Raw genomic sequence first — 19608 nt, 5'->3', positions numbered from 1 at the left:
AACAGAAGAGTAGGGAACATGTCTCACCTCATTTTGTGATGCCAGATACCCTGATACCAAAAACAGACACAGGCAGTATGAAAAAAGAAAACTATAGACCAGTATCTTTCATGAATACAGACACAAAAATCCTTAACAAAATATTAGCTAATAGAGTTCAGCAATATGTATAAAATTTAGACACAACAACCAAGTGGGGTTTATCTTAAAGAAGCGAGGCTGGTTTGATATTTGAAAATTAATCAATGTAACCCACCATATTAACAGGGTAAATGAGAAAAATAATATGATCATATCAATTTATACAGAAAAATCATTTGATAAAATTCAACATCTGTTTGTTATTTTTAAAAATCACAGAAAGCTAGCAATAGAGAGAAACTTCCTCAACTTGATGACAAACATCTACAAAAACCCTACAGATAACGTCTTACTTATAAGTGAAAGACAGAATGCTTTCCCTTTAAGAACAGGAACAGGGCAAAGATGTCCACTCACATCACTCTTATTCAACATAGTGCTGGAAGTCCTAGCCAGAGCAATAAATCAACAAAAGAAAATAAAAGACACACTGGTTGGTAAAAAAAAATAATAAAACTGTCTCTATTTGCAAATGACATGATGGCCTACATAGAAAATCTCAAATAATCTACAAAAAATAACAATAAAAACCCAAAATGAAGACAAACCTTCCTAGAACTAATAAGTGAGTTTGGCAATGTCACAGGATATCAGATCAATATACAAAAGCCAACTATATTTCTGTATCTTAGCAATGAACACATGGAAACTGAAATTAAAAATAGAATAACCTTTACAGTTACTCAGAAAAGGAGAAGAAACACTTAGGCATAAATATAACAAAACATTACAGGCATTGTATATTGAAAACTATAAAATACTGATGGAAGAAATCAAAGAAGATCTAAATAAATAGAGAAAAATGCCATGTTCATAGATTTGAAGACTCAACAAAGTAAAGATGTCAGTTCTTCCCAAATTGATACACAGGTTTAACACAATTCCTATGAAAATCCTAGCAAAATTCTTAAAAAGATACATACAAGCATAGTCTAAAATGTATATAGAAAGGAACTGGAAGAACTATAACAGTTTTTTAAAAAGAATAAAATGGAAGGACTTGCTCTACCTGATATATAATGATAGTTATCAGGATGAGGTGGTACTGGCGGAGAGATAGATGCATGAATCAATGGAGCAGAATAGAAACAGACCCACATGCACACAGCCAATTGATTTTTGGCAAAGGAGCAATAGTAATTCAATGGAGTAAGGACAGTCTTTCTAACAAATTGTGCTGACAACTGGATAGCCATAGCCACATAGTCACAATAAAATAAAATATACCCCAGTTCTTATATAAAAATTAAGTAAAAATGGATCATAGAGCTTAAAAGTAAAGCACTTTTATAAGATAGTACAGAAAGAAATCTTGGAGACATGACATCAAAAGCACAACCCATGAAAGAAAAAAAATGATAAATTGCACTTCATCAAAATTAACTTCTGCTCTGTGCCAGACACTTTTAAAATGATGAAAAGACAAGCTATAGACTAGGAGAAAATATCTGCAAACCACACACCTGACAAAAGACTGGTATCTAGAATAAATAAAAAACTCTCAAAACTCAATAATTAATAAAAATCCAATTAGAAAATGGATAAAAGGCAAAAGATTTATACGATCTGAAGAGAAATGGAATACTACGCAGCAGAAAGAAAAAAAGAACTACTAAACTTCGCGACAGCATGGATGGAACTGGAGAGCATTATGCTAAGCGAAATAAGCCAGGCGGCGAAAGACAAATACCATATGATCTCACCTATAAGCGGAACCTAACCAACAATACAAAGATGCAAGGCAAATAAGACCAGCAACTCTGAAAGGAAAAGAAATCAACAGAGACAAGAGGGAAGGGGAGGGCGGGGAAAAGGAAGGGAAGGGGCAAGTCAAGGAACATATAGCAAGGACTCATGGACAAAACCAAAGGGGAAGAGCTGAGGGAGGGAAAGAGGGAGGGGGCAAGGGAAAGTGGTGGCGGGGAGGCAGAGACAAATGTATTTGAAAAAATAAATTAAAATAAAATTTTTAAAAAACCAAAAAAAAGAAAAAGAAAAGAAAATGGATAAAAGACTAAAACAGATATTTTAGCATAAGAGATGTATCAGTGGCAAATAAGCACACAAAGAGACGTTCAACATCATTGGCCATGAGAGAAATGCAAATTAAGACCACAATTGAGGTATCCCACATACCTATTAGAATAGCTGAATTGAAAAAATTGTGATAACACCAAATGCTGGCAATAATGTAGACAAATTGAATCTCTCATACACACAGTCATGCACATAGTCATTTCTGACCCCTCACTATGTGCTAGCTACTATGTTCTAAGTGCTATCTATATATTACATTAATATTTTCACAGAAATCCAATTATTATATTATATTCATAGACATACAGCTTGTGTGCCTCAGGGAAAGCTGCCCATGCTCTCAGCTCTCGGCAGCATTATTTTAATGGCCCACTTCTTGAAAAGGGTTATGAGAAGTGCAAAATGTCACAAGTCAATTATCTACTCTCAGTGGAAAATTATTTGATCCTGCATATGTTGAGGGGGGCCACAAAGGATTTCTAAAATAGCATTAAACATAAACATGATTTAATCAGCTTCTAAGCATCCAGAGTACCAATGGGTGACCAAGTAGAAGCAGGAAACAATCTCAGAGGTCACTGAATGCAAAGATTCTCAACTATGCAATTCTTATTCTGCTACACAAAACAAAGATGGTGCCATCTTATGTCTCAGGTTTCAAGCCAAAAATCTGTATATTTTCTTCTTCAGGTTTATATTGCCACAGATTAATTGATTTTCTTAACATAACTCTTAAGTCATGCCAAGAAATTGAAATTCTAGTCCCAAAAAGACCCTACCACAGCAAGCCTTCTTACAGGCAATACAGCACAGTAGTAATTAAGAGTGTGGATTCTGTGGCAAGACTGCCTGGATTCATATCCCAACTTGTCCACTTAAAGGTTTGTGATCTTGGGCAAGTTATTGCTTTGTGCTTCAGTTTCCCCAACTCTAAAATAAAGACAATAGTGGTAACTCCCTTATAGGAACGTTATAAGAATTAGCTTAATATACATATGGCGTTTTAAACACCACCTGCAGCATATGTGTTAGCTGTTACATGACCATCACTGATAAGCCCCACATAGATTCTGCAGACCCACCCACTCTGAGGCTGAGACATGCCAGCCCAGAAATGGTAGAGTTGGCAGTGGTCAAATCCAGGAATCCCTGCCTGCTATCAATATAAAAGTTTTGAGGCTATTCTTTCCGATGACAGTTTTCTTCTTGACTCCAAGGATGACTGTGAGATCCTTGTTCATTTTTTCTCCTCTAAACTAGGTATGCTTTGCAGCTGTTAGTACCCACGTACTCTACACTCTAGAGAAGGAACTATAACCCAAAAGCCAACAGAGAATGGAACCAAAAGTATTGCCACCCTTTGGCTTTTCAGAGAATTCTTCACGTCTCTTGTACTATTGAAGTGTCTTCTCATTCTGATCACTTTCACCCTCTGCAGACCCAAAACTGACGCAAGTGACAAGAGCATCTCCAAGATGCAGGGTGCTCACTCACAGCTGAAGGTTACCTGGAGAAAATCTGACAATGTGCTTTTATTTATCATTGAGAGAAACTGAGGCCCAAAGGCATGAGGGGCTTGCATTAAACCAGAGCCAGAGTTGGGCTGTAGGTCTCTTGACCCCTGTTCCAAAGTCTTTTTTGCCGTAGGGTGTTGGAGCTCACAAGCCCAGTTCACAATTTAAATATTATTTAGAAAATGAAAATAAGGGCAGTGCACCTTCATTCTGACACAGCTGCAAAACCCCAGCCTGGGGACATCCATGAGGCTGCAACAAATGAGGGTTATGCAGGAAATGTCACCTATTTTGTGCACTCAAGCAAGAAGAGGCACAGCAGTTTCCTCCTGAAATAGAACTGTAATTGTGGAAAGCAAAACTTGTTTGTGAAATACCACACATTGCCGACAGCTATGTGTATTCTCTCTCCTGCAGCTTTAAGACTTTTTGGATTCTTGCCCTGAGGTCACAGCTCTAGCAAGGTGCAGGTGTTTCTAATTCCTTGTGATTTTGTAGCAATAAAAATTTTAACGACAACATTTTTCGTCTAGAAAATTCAACACTCTGAATTTTTATTGTTTCTTTTTGTTTCAATCTCTCCCCAGAACAACAACAACAAAACAGTAAAAACCTTCCATGCACTAAAGTATAGCATACCCTGCATGGGCATAGTGGTATAGGCACATAACTGGCCTCAGTTTCAAACCGACCTTATATTAAGCCATGACAACATGGGCGTTGTGCCTCCACCAACTATCCAGACAGTGAAGAAGACAATGAGGAGGGTAGTCGTGAACATCATCTGGCGAGCATAGGACGCCGTGTCTCTGATGGCGAGTGCAAATGCCATTGCTCCCCTGAGCCCTGCAGGGACCAAAGAGGAAGATCTCCTGGTTATAATGACAAATGGCAATGTGTCCTCAAATGCACTGCTACCTCTGGGGGCTCATAAACCATATCCACTTATGCTTCTGGAGTCAAGTTCTTTTATTCAGAAAGAAGAACTTGAAAGGAATGTAATTTTCTCCTATTTAAAGTTCTCTTTTGCAAAATGTACAAATGCAATGATAAAAACACTGTACAACTTTGTACAGTGTATTTTTCAACTAATAACAATATTGCTCTTTTATTGCTGAAATAATTCTCCTGCTAGTAATATGAAATTAAAAATAAATATAAATAAGAAATAATTTTAGCTTTTCAAGTCTGTGATCCAAGCATAACCCATGTTCTACATAGTCATTATAAATTTAAGAATCAGGCTATATATCAGTATGTTAAATGTATATTTGTGGTTCATGCATTATAAACCACAAAACAGTTCAGCATTTCCTTAGCAAGGCCACACAGAGAAGTAACAATATAACCTGATCTACATCAGGGGTTGGCAACTTTTTCTGTAAAAGATGACAAACAGTTTATGCTTTGTGAACCATGAGGAAAAATCAAGGCTATCATGTAGGTACTTATATAAAAGACATAAAACAAATTTTCACAACTTATATAAAAGAAATAAAACAAATTTTCACAAAATTTGATTAACAAAAAACAAGAGTACAATAATAATGAGTAAAATTTGTTGTAATACAGGTCTACTATTGAAAAGAAAGGAATTTTTGGCGGAGGTGATGTTTATCTGGCTTTCAAAGTTAATGTTCCCAATTATCAAATAGATTATAAATATTCATCTGTAAAAGCCATTCTGAACACTCAGGGTATATGAACACAGGCAGCACCCAAATTTGGCTCAGGCACCATAGTTTGCTAACCCTGATGGTCTATATTAACAGGTGTTAAGATTAAGCACCAACATTTCAATGTTTATCTTTCCAAGCTTTTTTGTTCCTTCCCCATACCATGCTCATAATTAGTTCTATAGTGAAGACTGAATCCATGGTCTTTAATACATATCTAGTTTAAATTTCTATTTATCATGAGCAAGATTGTGTGTATGGGAAAAGAAACTTATGCTAACTATATCTGTTTGTATATTTCCCCACCCTTCCCAACAATTTCCCAATTAATCTGAGAATTTCACTATGATTTACTAAAGAAGAATGACTCAACAAAAGTTACATTAAAAAACAGAGCAAAGTTAATGTTTTCTATTAATCTGTCCTAGGGAAATATTTATACATATCTAGATTACCCTACAAGCCAGTTATGGCTATTGACCAATCAATCAATATTTAAGCCTCTAAAGAGATGTTATCCCAAAGAGGAAAACTTGGGGGTCAGAAAAAGACAATGTTTGCTATATTTTTATTCATTTTATTAGTTAAATATTTAAGCAATATGAAAGGGAAACCTCAGGTAGTTCATGGCCTTGAAGAATGAGTTCTCCCAGCAGAAAATAATTTTTTATAAGAGATATCTTTAAACTACATTATGTACTTCTCAGTCTTTTAGTACAGAACATAGTGAACATATTTTAAGTTTATCTAGGTGACTGAGTTATGTCTTATTTATCTCTTTTTTCTGTCATCATTTTCCTAATACATAAGGAGGATCTTACCACTGTCCTCATAAATCTCTAATGCTTCCCAACTGTGTCTAAATAAAACCCAAACCGGTACAGGACTGAAGCTTCCCTGTGGTCTAAACTCCAGCATTGGTCCTCAAAGTGTGGTCCTCAAACCAGTAGCAGCAGAGAACATGTTAGAAATGCCCATTCTCGAGGCCACCCTTTACCCTCTCTTTAACCAGCCCAACAGGTGATTCCAATGCAACCTGAAGGTTCACACCACTTTACATGTAACTTTCCGTTCCAACTTCACCATGTTTCAGCATTACCCCATGAGTCTTACATGTCAACCAGACTGCTTACCTTTCCCTGAAAAAGCCACATGGGGCAATGCTTCCCTGACTTTCTAACCTGCTGACTCCTGAAATCCATTTCTTCCAATCTCAGTTCAAATGTTACTTATCCCTTTGCAAAGATGGCCCTGACCCCTCCTCTCCTCTGCATTTATTCTATACCTCTTTTGTGCAATTCAGCCCCCTCTCTTCAGAGAAAGCACTTTGTACACCTGTCTCCCTGCAGTAGACTGTGAGCTCCTTGAAGGAGGCTGGTTTCTCTATCCTCTACAACCTAGAACCATGGCTTATAAAAAGAGAATACTCAATAAATGTTTGTTAGAGTGAAAGGCAATCATGGCAGGTTGTACGTTTAGGGGCAGATGCAAATAAGTACTAGACAGTGACTACTTTGCTGAACGGTGCCAGTTAGTGTGGTTTCAGTATGACTCTCTGGGGCCCCCAAGAATTACTTCATGGCAGTAAAGAGTAGCTACTCACTTTCCCTCTTGTACAGCCCCTCCCCATCCCCCACGCAGGACAGAAGTAACTTTAACGGTCACAGTAGCCTTTTGTGCCACCATTTCCTCCCTCTTCTCTGCAGAGATGCTCTAAGTTAGGCCTCATTTATCAAATCTGATGCTTACCACCCTTTACTGCACTTCTATTCATGTCGATTGTTCTCTCCTTTTTTTATCTCCACATATTTCCTTATTTTTCTTTATTCCCTCAGTGGCTTCTCCACATTTCCTAGCTTTATAGTGGAGAGGGGGCATCTGGGAGACAGAGTAAATCAAGTGTAAATCACCAGAACTGTCACTGTTATTTTCCAGTTTGGGGTCATCTTTCTTAAGAGTGTATTTTATTTCTTTTGCTCCGTAGAAAGTTAGAGCTAGGAGAGACCTCAACTAATTAGCTCAATTTCATTATTTTACAAGAGATGATACTGCAGCTGGGGGAGGGGTGTTGAGTGGCACGGCCCATGTTCTTTCTCATTAAAGACCTATTTTACTTCTAATTTTAGATCTGAAGCCCTTCTTGAACATAAAGTGTTATGAATAATCTAGAGGACAATTAAGCACTTTCAATATATACCTCCAGGCCCTTGAGTGGTAGGGATGAAATAAAGATGCAAATATTTTAGGAGAGAATGTTCACCTTTGGTAGTAGAATTTGCAAAATCAACATAAAGTCAGTTTACAATGTACATCTGTCTACTCAGCCCTGCAGGGGATACAAAAGAACCAGAAACTTGAATTGTTCTCTTTTTATGAACTTCATTGATACTTTAATCATATATATTAACACTGCCTCCGGAAAAACACTCATTTTCTATATATTTATACTGTTTTACCTGAAAACATCATCATATGTTGAAAATTCCAGCCAATCTTATGTCTTCTGCCCAAGTTGAGGAAGAAGGAGAGCGGGTAGATATGTGCAGCTCTGCCCAGGAAGATGGCAACCTGAGCACCAGATGGAGGTTAAGGGCCCAAAAGGTTTCCAGAATGCCACTGTCACAACCTCTGGCTGAACAGAGAATTTTAGGAATGTCATGACATCTCATATAATCAGGAGAGTTGCACCAAAAAAGCCAGGCTGTCTAGTTTCCCTCTAAACAAGTCTCAGCAACACGTAGTATTCAATTGACCAATTTTCCTAAGCTGCTGGCCCACAGAGGTAACTTCTAGCTCATTATGTGCAACATTGTAGCTTCCTGATTTAATGAAACTGGTATGACCCGTCCAATCTATCTTAAAATGAGCCTGGAAACAAGGTAAGGTACCATAGCAGGGGTGGGGAGCTGAGAGAAGCAAACAGTACGTTGGGGTATTTTGGAAGAAAAACTACAAGAAGAAAAGAGATTACTAACTCCCAAGTCAAATTATGAAGAGAAAGCTGGGCAAGAAGCTCATAAGCTTTGGTTGGAAGTAAACACCCGGGGCTTGAATGAGCAGCAAGAGTCTACAATTAAGAGGTAGGGAAACTAAAAGTATTCATAATACTAAGCCACATTCATGTTCCTCACAAGAATCAGCCTGGGAAGACTTCTCTACCTAAGTGGCTAAAATGTCTTTCAGAGATATAAGAAATGAAAAACGAAAGAGTGTGGAAGAGTAACTGTACTGTGGAAACCAAAGAATTCAGGGAAACCAGTCATTCATCACTTGCTGAATTTAGAACAGAGCCTAACAGAAAGCCGCACATGCCCTGCTCTCAGAAGGAAAGCCTGGTGAGAGCCAGAGGAACAGGGAGCTTCCGTTCCGGTAAAGCACCAGCTGCCAGAGCTGCAGCTGTTTCAGATACAAGTGAGGGCAAAACTGTCTTCTTCCTTTTCCAGGGGAATGCACTAACTAAAATTTTCTTCTTTTATCTTCCTTTTTTGTTTTTTTTTAACAAAAGGAAACAGGTAGTGCAAATAAAGCCCATTCTACCCCAGGAGCCATGCAGAGGTCCTCCGTGGTAAGCAGCCTTCAGGATTCTCAGAGGATCTGGCTGGCCCTTCTCCAGGGTCCTCATTTGTAAACAAGAGCTGTGTTCTCACTATCTCTCACAGGATGCCATGCTAGGAATACAAATCAAAATGACATGCAAGGTCTTTCCTAATCAAGAATAAAAACACTGATCTTTCAGCTGTTATTTTGTCAATCCAAGAAATAAGAGCCAGTTGAAACAGATAACACTCTAAGTGGAAGGATTCTGACATGGCATTAGACCATTGTCACTAGCTAGCGGCTCGGTGAGTATCACTTATTCCTGCACAGGAAATGAAAAAAAACCAGAAGAGAAAAACACTCCTTTTTTTTCAGCATCCCAAGACCTAAAGATACCCATGAGTCCTTGGAAAAGGCAATAGTGAATGCCCAGCAATATAGAACTCCTGCTCAGAATTTTGAAATCCAGGCTGAACTGGAGTGCTACAGTTCCAAGCCTCAGCAAAGTTCACTTGAATGAAAACAATACAATCTGAGGCCAACTGAGCAAAACACTCAGCTGTTGCTCCACTGCTAGGTATTTACATCCCTCCTCACTTGAAAGAAGCCAACCCTTAAAACTGTCTCTTTTCCAAAAATTGCGCTCCCAGTGGGACTAAATTATAGAACCAAATGTTTTTCCATTTGATATTTTCTACATTTCCTTCTTCTTCTTCTTCTTTTTTTTTTTTTTTTTTTTTTGGTGGGGGAAAGAGTTGTTTCCACCATGATATGTTAAGTTTGAGTGAAAGTGCACTTATTGCCTGCAAGCTTCCCTGGGAAGTCAGGGAGGGCTGCCCGTACCAGTGTGCAGTCAAGAGTAGGAGTAACAGAGCCTTCGAGTATTCCAAATGAGGACCCTCCTGGATTGGCATTCATGCAACAATGAAATAACAAAAGTTCTGGGAACTGACATGGTTGCCTACTCTTAGATCTGCTAAGAAGGGCTCTTCACAAAACAAACTGCCACCTGCTAGCACTAGCATAACAGAAAGGCCATCTTACACAGAAAATGCAGAAAGGACAACCTCAGAATCAATGGCAGTCTTTTAAATCGAATACATTTAACTTGAACCACTTAAGCCTTCTTTTTCTCCTCATAAAAACATTATGAATAAATGCTGGCTTAGTCATGCACTCAAAACAGAAATTATTATTACTATAGCTTCCTCAGCAATCATCACCTCTCCATGTAGAAAATAGTGGAACCCAAAAAGGATACAAAAGCTCCAATGATGAAAATGGGACTGAAAACATGCTTCTGGAAGGTAAACAGTGCCAGGCCCATGTAGGAGAAGATGAAGTTTTCTGCCAGGAAGTGTAACACCTCAAAGAGCTGCAAGGAAAGGAAAAAAAGGAAGCATGAAACCCAGCGTCAGTCACAGGTAACTCATGAGGACCCAGGGCTCTTGCTCACCTGCTTCGTTCGACTTCTTGATTCTACTGACAGATTGTTGTAGGTATAATGAGCTTGCGTGATTCCACAGAAAAGGACAGCTACAACACCTGGCATGAGAGTTTTGTTTTTTTAAAAATCAGTGGAATAAAAAAGCAGCAGGAAAAATCCCTGTGAAACAGAAAGTTAAGATAGGCAAGCCCAGCATATCCACATTCTAGAATATTTTTGAGTTTCCTATTACTGAAAGCTCCCCTGTCCCCACCTGTCATATTAACCTTTCTTTGCCCCAACCCTGCTTTCCTTCAAACCCAAGGTCCAGGATCTCCTCCCTTACTCCAGTTTTAAGGATATCCTCCCTCGTCCTCTAAACTCCTACTGTATTACCGTCTGTATTTTGCATTTAGCATTCATAGAGACTGTGAGGGCCTGACATACACTTTTATCATATTCCTCTCTGTTCTTAGAACAAATGAGTTTAATTTCAAACCAATGGTTTATATTTTTGCATGGTCTATGGATTCAGACAAAATGGAGCCAGAGTACTATTCCATTTATCCAAGCCCTGATGATCTAGACATCTGGTTAATGGTAACCAATTTGTTGTGTAAGACAATTGACGCACCTGGGAATGTGCCTATATATTTACAGATAATGGTCAAGTTTTAAGGACGTGGGACATTTTATAATGCTTCATTTAAAGACAGGTTGCAATATTTTGAAAAGATGATAAAAGAACTTCCTCACTACCTGGATTATGTATGGTAATTAATTTTTATAATGGAAAAAAAATCAGTGATTTGGTTTTTTGTTTGTTTCTGTAATGAGGGAATGTGTGGAACTAAAATCACATATCACTCACACTAATAATACATGAAACTGGCACCATAAAAACATGGTATTGAAAAACAATGATTAAACAGAACGGAGAAGAAACAATACCTGTGCTCCCATTCATCTGAGTAGATATAACATTACCTTTAAAAGGATACATATTTTGCTTATTATTGTTGCTGTTTGTAAACTAATATAGCAATCTAAAGAAGGATACAAATAAGATGTTAATATGTTCAGTAACCCTTACAGCTACACATATAGTCAGAATGAACACTCAAAGACATAAGTTTGAAATAACAAACTTTATCCTTTAAATTTATGTAGCTTTGGGAAACAATTATTCATAAGGCAGAACATCAGCCTTGCTCAGCAATCCACCACATGGACATGGGAACTTCGGTGAGCTGTTAATCAACTCAATGCAGCTGCTATATAAGAATTCTTCCTTCCCCTCAAACTCCCACAGCCCCTGATACAGTGATGGGAATGGTGGCCTAAGGGTAGAGAAAACCCACCTGTAAACCCACAGGCTTCTGCCAAGAGGAATGTGCTCCAGGACATCAGGAAGAAGAGTGCTGTTTCCAGCAGTGGGAAGCAGTGCAGCTTGGTAAACTTGGTCACGTCAGCCCCTGTCAAGGAATTCATCTCCAAGAACAACTACCAGAGTCACCAAGAACCACATTCTATTAGCCCAGGATCCCCTCCCTAAGGGCCATCCTTTCCCCTCTACTTCTCTACTTTTCTTTGGGGGTCCCAAAGGTGCTGTTTGCTTTTTAAAGTAATAAAAACTAAGCTTTCCAGAATAATAGAGATTATCAAGGGCTGGGAAAGGGGAGATATTGTTTAATAAGTGCAGAGTTCTGTTTGGAATGATGAAAAAGTGCTGGAAACAGATAGTAGGGACAGTTACACAACATTGTGGTTGTACTTAATTCCACTTAAATGTACACTTAAAATGGTTATAAGGGCAAATTTTATGTTATATACATTTCACTGCAATTTTAAAAAAATGAATAATGTCAAATATCAAAAACCATCAAATTGTACACTTTAAAAGGTTGAATTGTACAGTGTGAATTTTATGTCAATAAAGCTGTTTTTTTTAAAATTAGGCTTTATGAAGAGACTGGAACTGGGTTTTCTGTGCTCCTTGCAATACCCATGGTTCTGAAAGGCACAGTCTTGGCATGGGGTATGACTGTCAGGTTAGTTCTGGCAGTGCTGGAAGTGCCTAGAGCTGGCCTGGGAAGATGAGGCTGTGAGACCTTGACCTCTGTAGGCCACTGAAGCCTAAGTCCATTGCAGGTGCCTAAATGATGGCATGAGAAAGAAAGAAATGTGCAACTCCAGGGGCAACTACAGGGTGCGGGTATCACTTTTTGGAATCAGAGATTGTTCTCCTAACATTGATATTCCATGGAAGGCCAGCATGGAACCATTTCATGGATGGTTTTGTTGAATATAAATCTGTGGCACATCAAAAGGGACTTTGTTAAGAAAATAATAAAAACCTGTGCTGTCTAGTATGGTAGCCACTAGCGACATGTAGCTACTGAACACTTAAAATGTGCCTAGTCTGAATTTAGATGTGCTGTAAGAATGAAATACACACCATATTCCAAAGATTGCATATAAAAATTGAGTGTATAACAATCTTATTAATAATTTTTGTGTTTTGTTAATTTGTGTATTGATTACAGACTGAAATGTGGCTCACATTTGTGGCTCCCATTATATTTGTATTGATTGGACAGCAGTGATCTAAATGCCACTGAAAGAAGATATGATGAAGGACTCAGCAAACCTGTAGAGGGGCTGCCTGCTCATTGCACACTTCTATGTTTGTCTGTTTGTTCATTGGCTGGTTGGTTGGTTTTAAACTAAATATTGTGCAGCCCACTTAAGGAAGACCACCTCACAGTAATTCCCACTGGTGGCCCCCAGCTAGTTATGGCCACGTTAGCCCTCTATGGCCTGGAAGAGCTGACAGTATCAACAAGCCTGGGGCTAAAGCACTTCCCAGCCCTCTTCCTCCTGGCCTCCTGTGAGGTGATCCCTTATTCCCAGCCTCCTCTTGGTTCTTTGGCTCCTTTCATCCCTCTAAAACTAATTCTCCTTAGCTCCCATCTCCAACCAGTTCATAGGAGGGAGAGAAAAATGCAAAGATGAGGAGAGAGCTAAGCCTAAAGTTACACCCCAAACATTTCTCAGACACTTAGCTAGGCACTCAACTGCCATGTTTTTACCACAGGGACATGTCAGAAGTCCCAAAACCCCAGTGGACCAATAAATTTAAGATTCACTACTGAAAGGAAGAAAAGGCAACTTTCTTTTGGCAAGTGTAATGTCATATAATCATACCCACACAGGGCCAGAAACTACAAAAAGGATATTAGAGCAGTCACAACACCAGTCACAGCTCCCATGGTAAAAGAGCCACTAAATATACCTAGAAAAATGCCAACTGATTTAAAAAACGCAGCAGCATCAAATGCATGAGTGTTCATCCCTGCTGGCTGGTAGGCAACAATCGACCTGGAATTTTAAAAAAAGAGAAAGTTTAAAAGACTGTGCTGGTTTTACACCATGGTACCAAAAACTATCAACAAACATAGGTATCTACAGTCCACCAGGCACTTCCCATGATGCTGTCATTTAACTTAATCTGCAGTCACCATGTTATGCTGGTACAGCATTCTGATTGCTGCTGACTGGACAAGGCAATATAACATTATCAATAAAATTGAGAAACCTCATTTAGAAAAACATCCAATTCAATATTTAATACTTGTAAGATACACCTCTGAATTTAGCCCAGAGAATTTAGGAAGCAAGAGTCTCTCTTCCCCAGGCAGAAATATTATTACTTACGAGGACAGCACAATGGCAACAGCATCATTTAGGACACTTTCTCCAAACAGAAGTGCATAAAGGTCCACATCTGCATGTAACTCATTAAATATCGCGAGGACAGTCACTAAAAAGTGAGTCAAAAGCATATAAATTAGTTTCCGTTTCTAGCCTTAAGCCATGCATGACAAATATATAGAAACAATTCTTATCTTCAGTGGGTGGTTTGGGAAACAGGGAGTCAAAGGTGGATTGTTTGTCTATGGCAGAAATGAAAATGGCAATCTTCTTAATCAGAATGAGTTGTGAGATGATGCTTGATTCTAATAACACTACACTGAAACACTGCCCTTTCCACTGTAATTCCATCACAAATTTGAAAACACTCTTTAAAAAGATTTAATTAATTTATTTTTGGAGAGAGGGGAAAGGAGAGATAAAGAGGGAGAGAAACATCAATGTGAGAGAGAATCATCCATCAGTTGCCTCTCATATGCCCCCCGACCAGGGACAGAACCCACAATCTCGATATGTGCCCTGACTGGGAATTGAACACACAACCTCGTGCTGTATGGGAGAAAGCCCAATCAACTGAGCCACACTGATCAGGGCTATTACTGAACTTTAAAAAATAATCACAGTTAACATGATTTGGTTCTATTAGTAGGCACAAACCCTATTCTGTTGACCACGGTGTTCCCAGAACCCAGCAAAATGGTAGGGCATAGAGGAGGCTCTAGTAACAGTTTATGAAATAAGTCTTTGTTTATGACAGACTATACATAATTACACTCCTCATAGTCTCCATATTTCTTAGGCATTAAAAAATCAGCTAGTCTGCAGACCAATGGTTCTCAAACTTTTGTCTTCAGGACTCCTTTTACACTCTAAAAACTTATTGAGGCCCCCAAAAGAGCTTTAGTTTTGTGCACTATAGCTATCAATATTTACTGCATTGAGTAAATCAGGAAAAAAATAAATTATTTACTCATTTAAAATTGCTAATGCCAAAACACGCAGTGCAGGCGCACACTTGCGCCAAGTGACCAGCGAGGGTTGGCGAGTGTGTGTGTGACCCGTGCGGGCAGGCGAATGCTTGCACCGGCGGGCAAGGCCTCCCACAGATTGGCACTGATATGGCCTGCGAGGGAGTGCACAGAGTGGCAAAGGAAGGCGTAAATTGACCCACCCGCCAGCGATTGCGGAGCAGCCCACAAAATTAGGAGAGCTCCCCAGAGTCCCTGGAGGAGAGACCAGAGACAGGATTAACTGCAGAGTCCTGGAGCTGACTTCCTCCCATTTCTGTAGTCCCCATTTGGCGAGGGCAAGCAACGCACCCAAAGAGCCAAAAGCGGGGAAAACACACAATAGAAGACCCTAAACTCCAGTGCCGCGGAGCTCACCGGCCAGGGGGGCCAGATGAGTACGCGAGGTCGTGAATAAACCCCCTGGTCTGGGGCAAGCACATGCGAGCCCAGGCAGGCGGGGGATCCTGCCGTGCTGAGATCCCGCTCAAGGAGCCTGCGTGAGAGCGCAGAGAGATCCCAAAAAATAGACCAGCCCTGACAGAAGGGGTCACAGAGCTGCCCCAAGCAGGAGTCAGACACAGGCATTAGACTCCTGGAATGCTCAAACGAACAACCCAAGGTCCTATAGGGTCAAAAACTGACATCATCAGAGGCAGGCCCAGAAAGAAAAGTAAAGGACAAAAATACTTAACAGACTCTCACAAAAATGGGAAGAAAAAGAAGTTCCCCTCAAATGAGTGGAAAAGGGGACTCCCCACAGAGAGAGCTAAATGAAATAGAGGCAAGGGAACTATCAGATACTGAATTCAAAACAATGATTCTAAGGAAGCTCAATGAGCTCAGCCAGCTCAAAGAGAACTATGAAAAACTGCAGAGAAACTATCAGGATCTTACAGCAAACTATATCAACCTGGAAAAGGACATAGAAACTCTCAAGAAGACACAAGAGGATATGAAGAATACCATTTCTGAATTGAAGAACACAGTAGAAGGAATCCAAAGCAGGCTGGATGAAGCCGAGGATCGAATCAGTGAGATGGAGGACAAGATAGAAAGAAGCTCCCAGAAAGAACAAGAAATGGAAAAACGGCTCAAAAAGAAGGAAGAGGCATTTAGGGAAATGCAGGACAACCTGAAACGCAATAATATCCGTGTAATAGGGATACCAGAAGGAGAAGAGGAGCAAGGGATAGAGAACCTCCTCGAAAAAGTAATGATGGAAAATTTCTCTAATTGGAGGAGAGAAAGGCTCTCGTGGATCCAGGAGGCACAGAGGACCCCACTCAAGAGGGACTCAAAGAGGTCCACTCCAAGACACATCATCATTAAAATGGCGACTATCAAAGACAAAGAGAGAATCCTCAAGGCAGCAAGGGAGAAGGAGAAAGTAACATACAAGGGGGCCCCGATATGCCTAGGAGCTGAGTTCTCAACAGAAACTCTACAAGCCAGAAGGGAATGGCAACACATATTCCAAGCCATGAAAAGCAAGGGCCTACAGCCAAGGCTGCCCTACCCAGCGAGGCTCTCCATTAAAATACAAGGGGAAATACGGAGTTTCCCAGACAAGAGAAGACTAAAAGAATACATCTCTACCAAACCAGCACTCCAAGATATGCTAAGGGGACTCGTTTAAGCAGATGAAGGAAAAGAATGAGAGAGAGAAGAACACAGGTACAAAGAGAAAAGATGAGTACGTTTCTATCAGTCATATCTCTCAATGTGAATGGACTAAATGCCCCAATCAAAAGACACAGGGTAGCTGAATGGATAAGAAAACATGACCCACACATATGCTGCCTACAAGAGACCCACCTCAGAGCAAGAGACCTACACAGATTGAAAGTAAAAGGATGGAAAAAGATATTCCAAGCAAATGGGCAAGAGAAAAAGGCCAGGATTGCCACACTTTTATCAGACAAAGTAGATTTCAAAACAAAGGCCATAAAAAGAGACCCAGAGGGGCACTTTATTATACTTAAAGGAAGAATCTATCAAGAAGACATCAACATTGTAAACTTATATGTTCCCAATATAGGAGGCCCCAAGTTTATAAGGAAATTGTTGGATGACTTCAAAAAAAGATATAAACAGCAACACACTGATAGTAGGGGATTTCAACACCCCACTGTCAAAAATGGACAGATCTTCCAAACAAAATATTAATAAACATATTGTGGTGCTGAATGACATACTGAATCAAAGAGACTTAACGGACATATATAGAACCTTACATCCCAAAGAAGAAAAATACACATTCTTTTCAAATGCTCATGGCAGTTTTTCAAAGACAGACCACATGATAGGACACAAAGCAAGCCTCAGCATATTCAGGAAAATTGAAATAATACCAAACTTTTTCTCGGACCACAAGGCCTTGAAACTGGAAATCAACCTCAAAGAGAAACTTCAAAAACTTGCAAACTCATGGAGACTGAACAGTATACTATTAAACAATGAATGGGTCAATAATGAGATAAGAGAAGATATCAAAAAATTTCTGGAAACAAATGAAAATGAACAGACAACTGTCCAAAACCTATGGGACACAGCAAAGTCGGTCCTGAGAGGCAAGTTCATAGCAATACAGGGTTACCTTAAAAAGATAGAAACATTTCAAATAAAAGACCTAACACTACAACTTCAAGAACTGGAGAAACAACAACAAATTAATCCCAGAGCAAGTTGAAGGAAGGAAATAGTCAAGATTAGAGCAGAACTGAATGACATAGAGACAAAAAGAACAATTCAGAGAATCAACCAATCCAGAAGCTGGTTCTTTGAAAAGATAAATAAAATGGACAAGCCTTTAAGCAGACTCATCAGGAATAAAAGGGAGAGGACCCAAATTAATAATATCAGAAATGAAAGAGGGGAAATAACAACTGATACCACAGAAATACAAACGATCATCAGAAACTATTATGAACAATTATATGCCAAGAAATTTGAAAATCTTGATGAAATGGACACATTTTTAGAAAAGTATAATCTTCCAACACTGAAGGAGGAAGAAACAGAAAGCTTGAACAGACCAATAACAGCTGGGGAAATTGAAGCTGTAATCAAGAAACTCCCAGCACACAAAAGCACAGGGCAGGACGGTTTCACAGGAGAATTTTACAAAACATTTAAGGAAGAGCTAACCCCTGTCCTGCTCAGACTATTCCAAAAAATTCAAGAGGAGGGAAGACTCCCAGACTCTTTGTATGAGGCCAGCATCACCCTGATCCCAAAACCAGATAAAGACCCTACAAAGAGAAAACTACAGGCCAATTTCGCTGATGAACAAAGATGCTAAAATCCTCAACAAAATATTGGCAAACTGCATCCAGCAATTTATTAAAAAGATTATCCACCACGATCAAGTGGGATTCATCCCAGGCATGCAGGGATGGTTCAATATATGCAAATCAGTAAATGTGATACATCACATAAATAAAAGACAAAAACCACATGATTATCTCGATAGATGCAGAAAAAGCATTCGATAAGGTACAGCACCCATTTATGATCAAAACACTCAGCAAAATGGGAATAAATGGGGCATTTCTCAACGTAATAAAGGCCATATATGAAAAACCTACAGCCAATATCATACTCAATGGGCAAAAACTGAAAGCTTTCCCACTAAGATCGGGAACATGACAAGGATGTCCGCTCTCACCGCTTCTTTTCAACATCGTATTGGAGGTCCTAGCCACAGCGGTCAGACAAGAGAAAGAGATAAAAGGCATCCAAATAGGAAAAGAGGAAGTAAAGCTATCATTGATTGCAGATGACATGATAGTGTACACAGAGAACCCTGTAGACTCTACCACAAAACTCCTCAACCTAATAAGTGAATTTGGCAAAACAGCAGGATACAAAGTCAACATTCAGAAATCAAAGGCATTTTTGTACACCAGCAATGCAATAGAAGAAGAAGAAATCAGAGAAAAAATACCAGTCGATATAGCAAGAAGAAAAATAAAGTACCTAGGCATAAATTTAACCAAAGACGTAAAAGACCTGTATGCAGAAAACTATACAACATTGAAAAAAGAAATTAAGGAAGACACAAATAAATGGAAGCATATACCGTGCTCATGGATTGGAAGAATTATTATCATCAAAATGTCCATACTACCCAAAGCAATTTATAGATTCAACGCAATCCCTATTAAGATACCAATGACGTATTTCACAGAGATAGAACAGACATTGCAAAAATTTATAGGGAACCATAAACGACCCCGAATAGCCGCAGCAATTTAGAGAAAGAAATACAAAGTAGGAGGGATCACAATACCGGACATCAAACTCTACTACAAAGCCACTATACTCAAAACAATCTGGTACTGGCACAAGAACAGACCCATAGACCAGTGGAACAGAATAGAAAGCCCAGAAATAAGCCCAGGTCTCTATGGACATCTAATATTTGACAAAGGGGGAAGAAGCATAAAATGGAGTAAAAATAGCCTCTTCAACAAATGGTGTTGGGAGAGCTGGACGGCTACATGCAGAAAATTGAAATTGGATCATCAGCTGACACCATACACAAAAATAAA

At 39.3% G+C, this 19608-nt stretch overlaps 1 protein-coding gene across 1 annotated transcript in view; it reads right to left on the bottom strand.

Annotated features, from left to right (window-relative positions):
* Window positions 1-19608, bottom strand: part of SLC9A7 (solute carrier family 9 member A7) — a 214750-nt gene that overhangs the window by 55745 nt on the left and 139397 nt on the right. The window contains exons 6-12 of the mRNA XM_054566516.1: window positions 14049-14154; window positions 13586-13712; window positions 11693-11822; window positions 10362-10450; window positions 10167-10280; window positions 7825-7936; window positions 4385-4538 (exon numbers count right to left, since the gene is read on the bottom strand). Coding sequence (XP_054422491.1) covers window positions 4385-4538; window positions 7825-7936; window positions 10167-10280; window positions 10362-10450; window positions 11693-11822; window positions 13586-13712; window positions 14049-14154 — 832 coding nt within the window. The remainder of the gene's footprint in view (window positions 1-4384; window positions 4539-7824; window positions 7937-10166; window positions 10281-10361; window positions 10451-11692; window positions 11823-13585; window positions 13713-14048; window positions 14155-19608) is intronic.

This window comes from Pteronotus mesoamericanus, unplaced genomic scaffold (genome assembly GCF_021234165.1).
Source record: "Pteronotus mesoamericanus isolate MK-2021 breed Mesoamerican mustached bat unplaced genomic scaffold, CSHL_Meso_final contig_173, whole genome shotgun sequence".
Lineage (NCBI taxonomy): Eukaryota > Metazoa > Chordata > Mammalia > Chiroptera > Mormoopidae > Pteronotus > Pteronotus mesoamericanus.
Note: the sequence above shows the minus strand (reverse complement) of the source record. Positions and strands in the feature narration are given on the sequence as shown.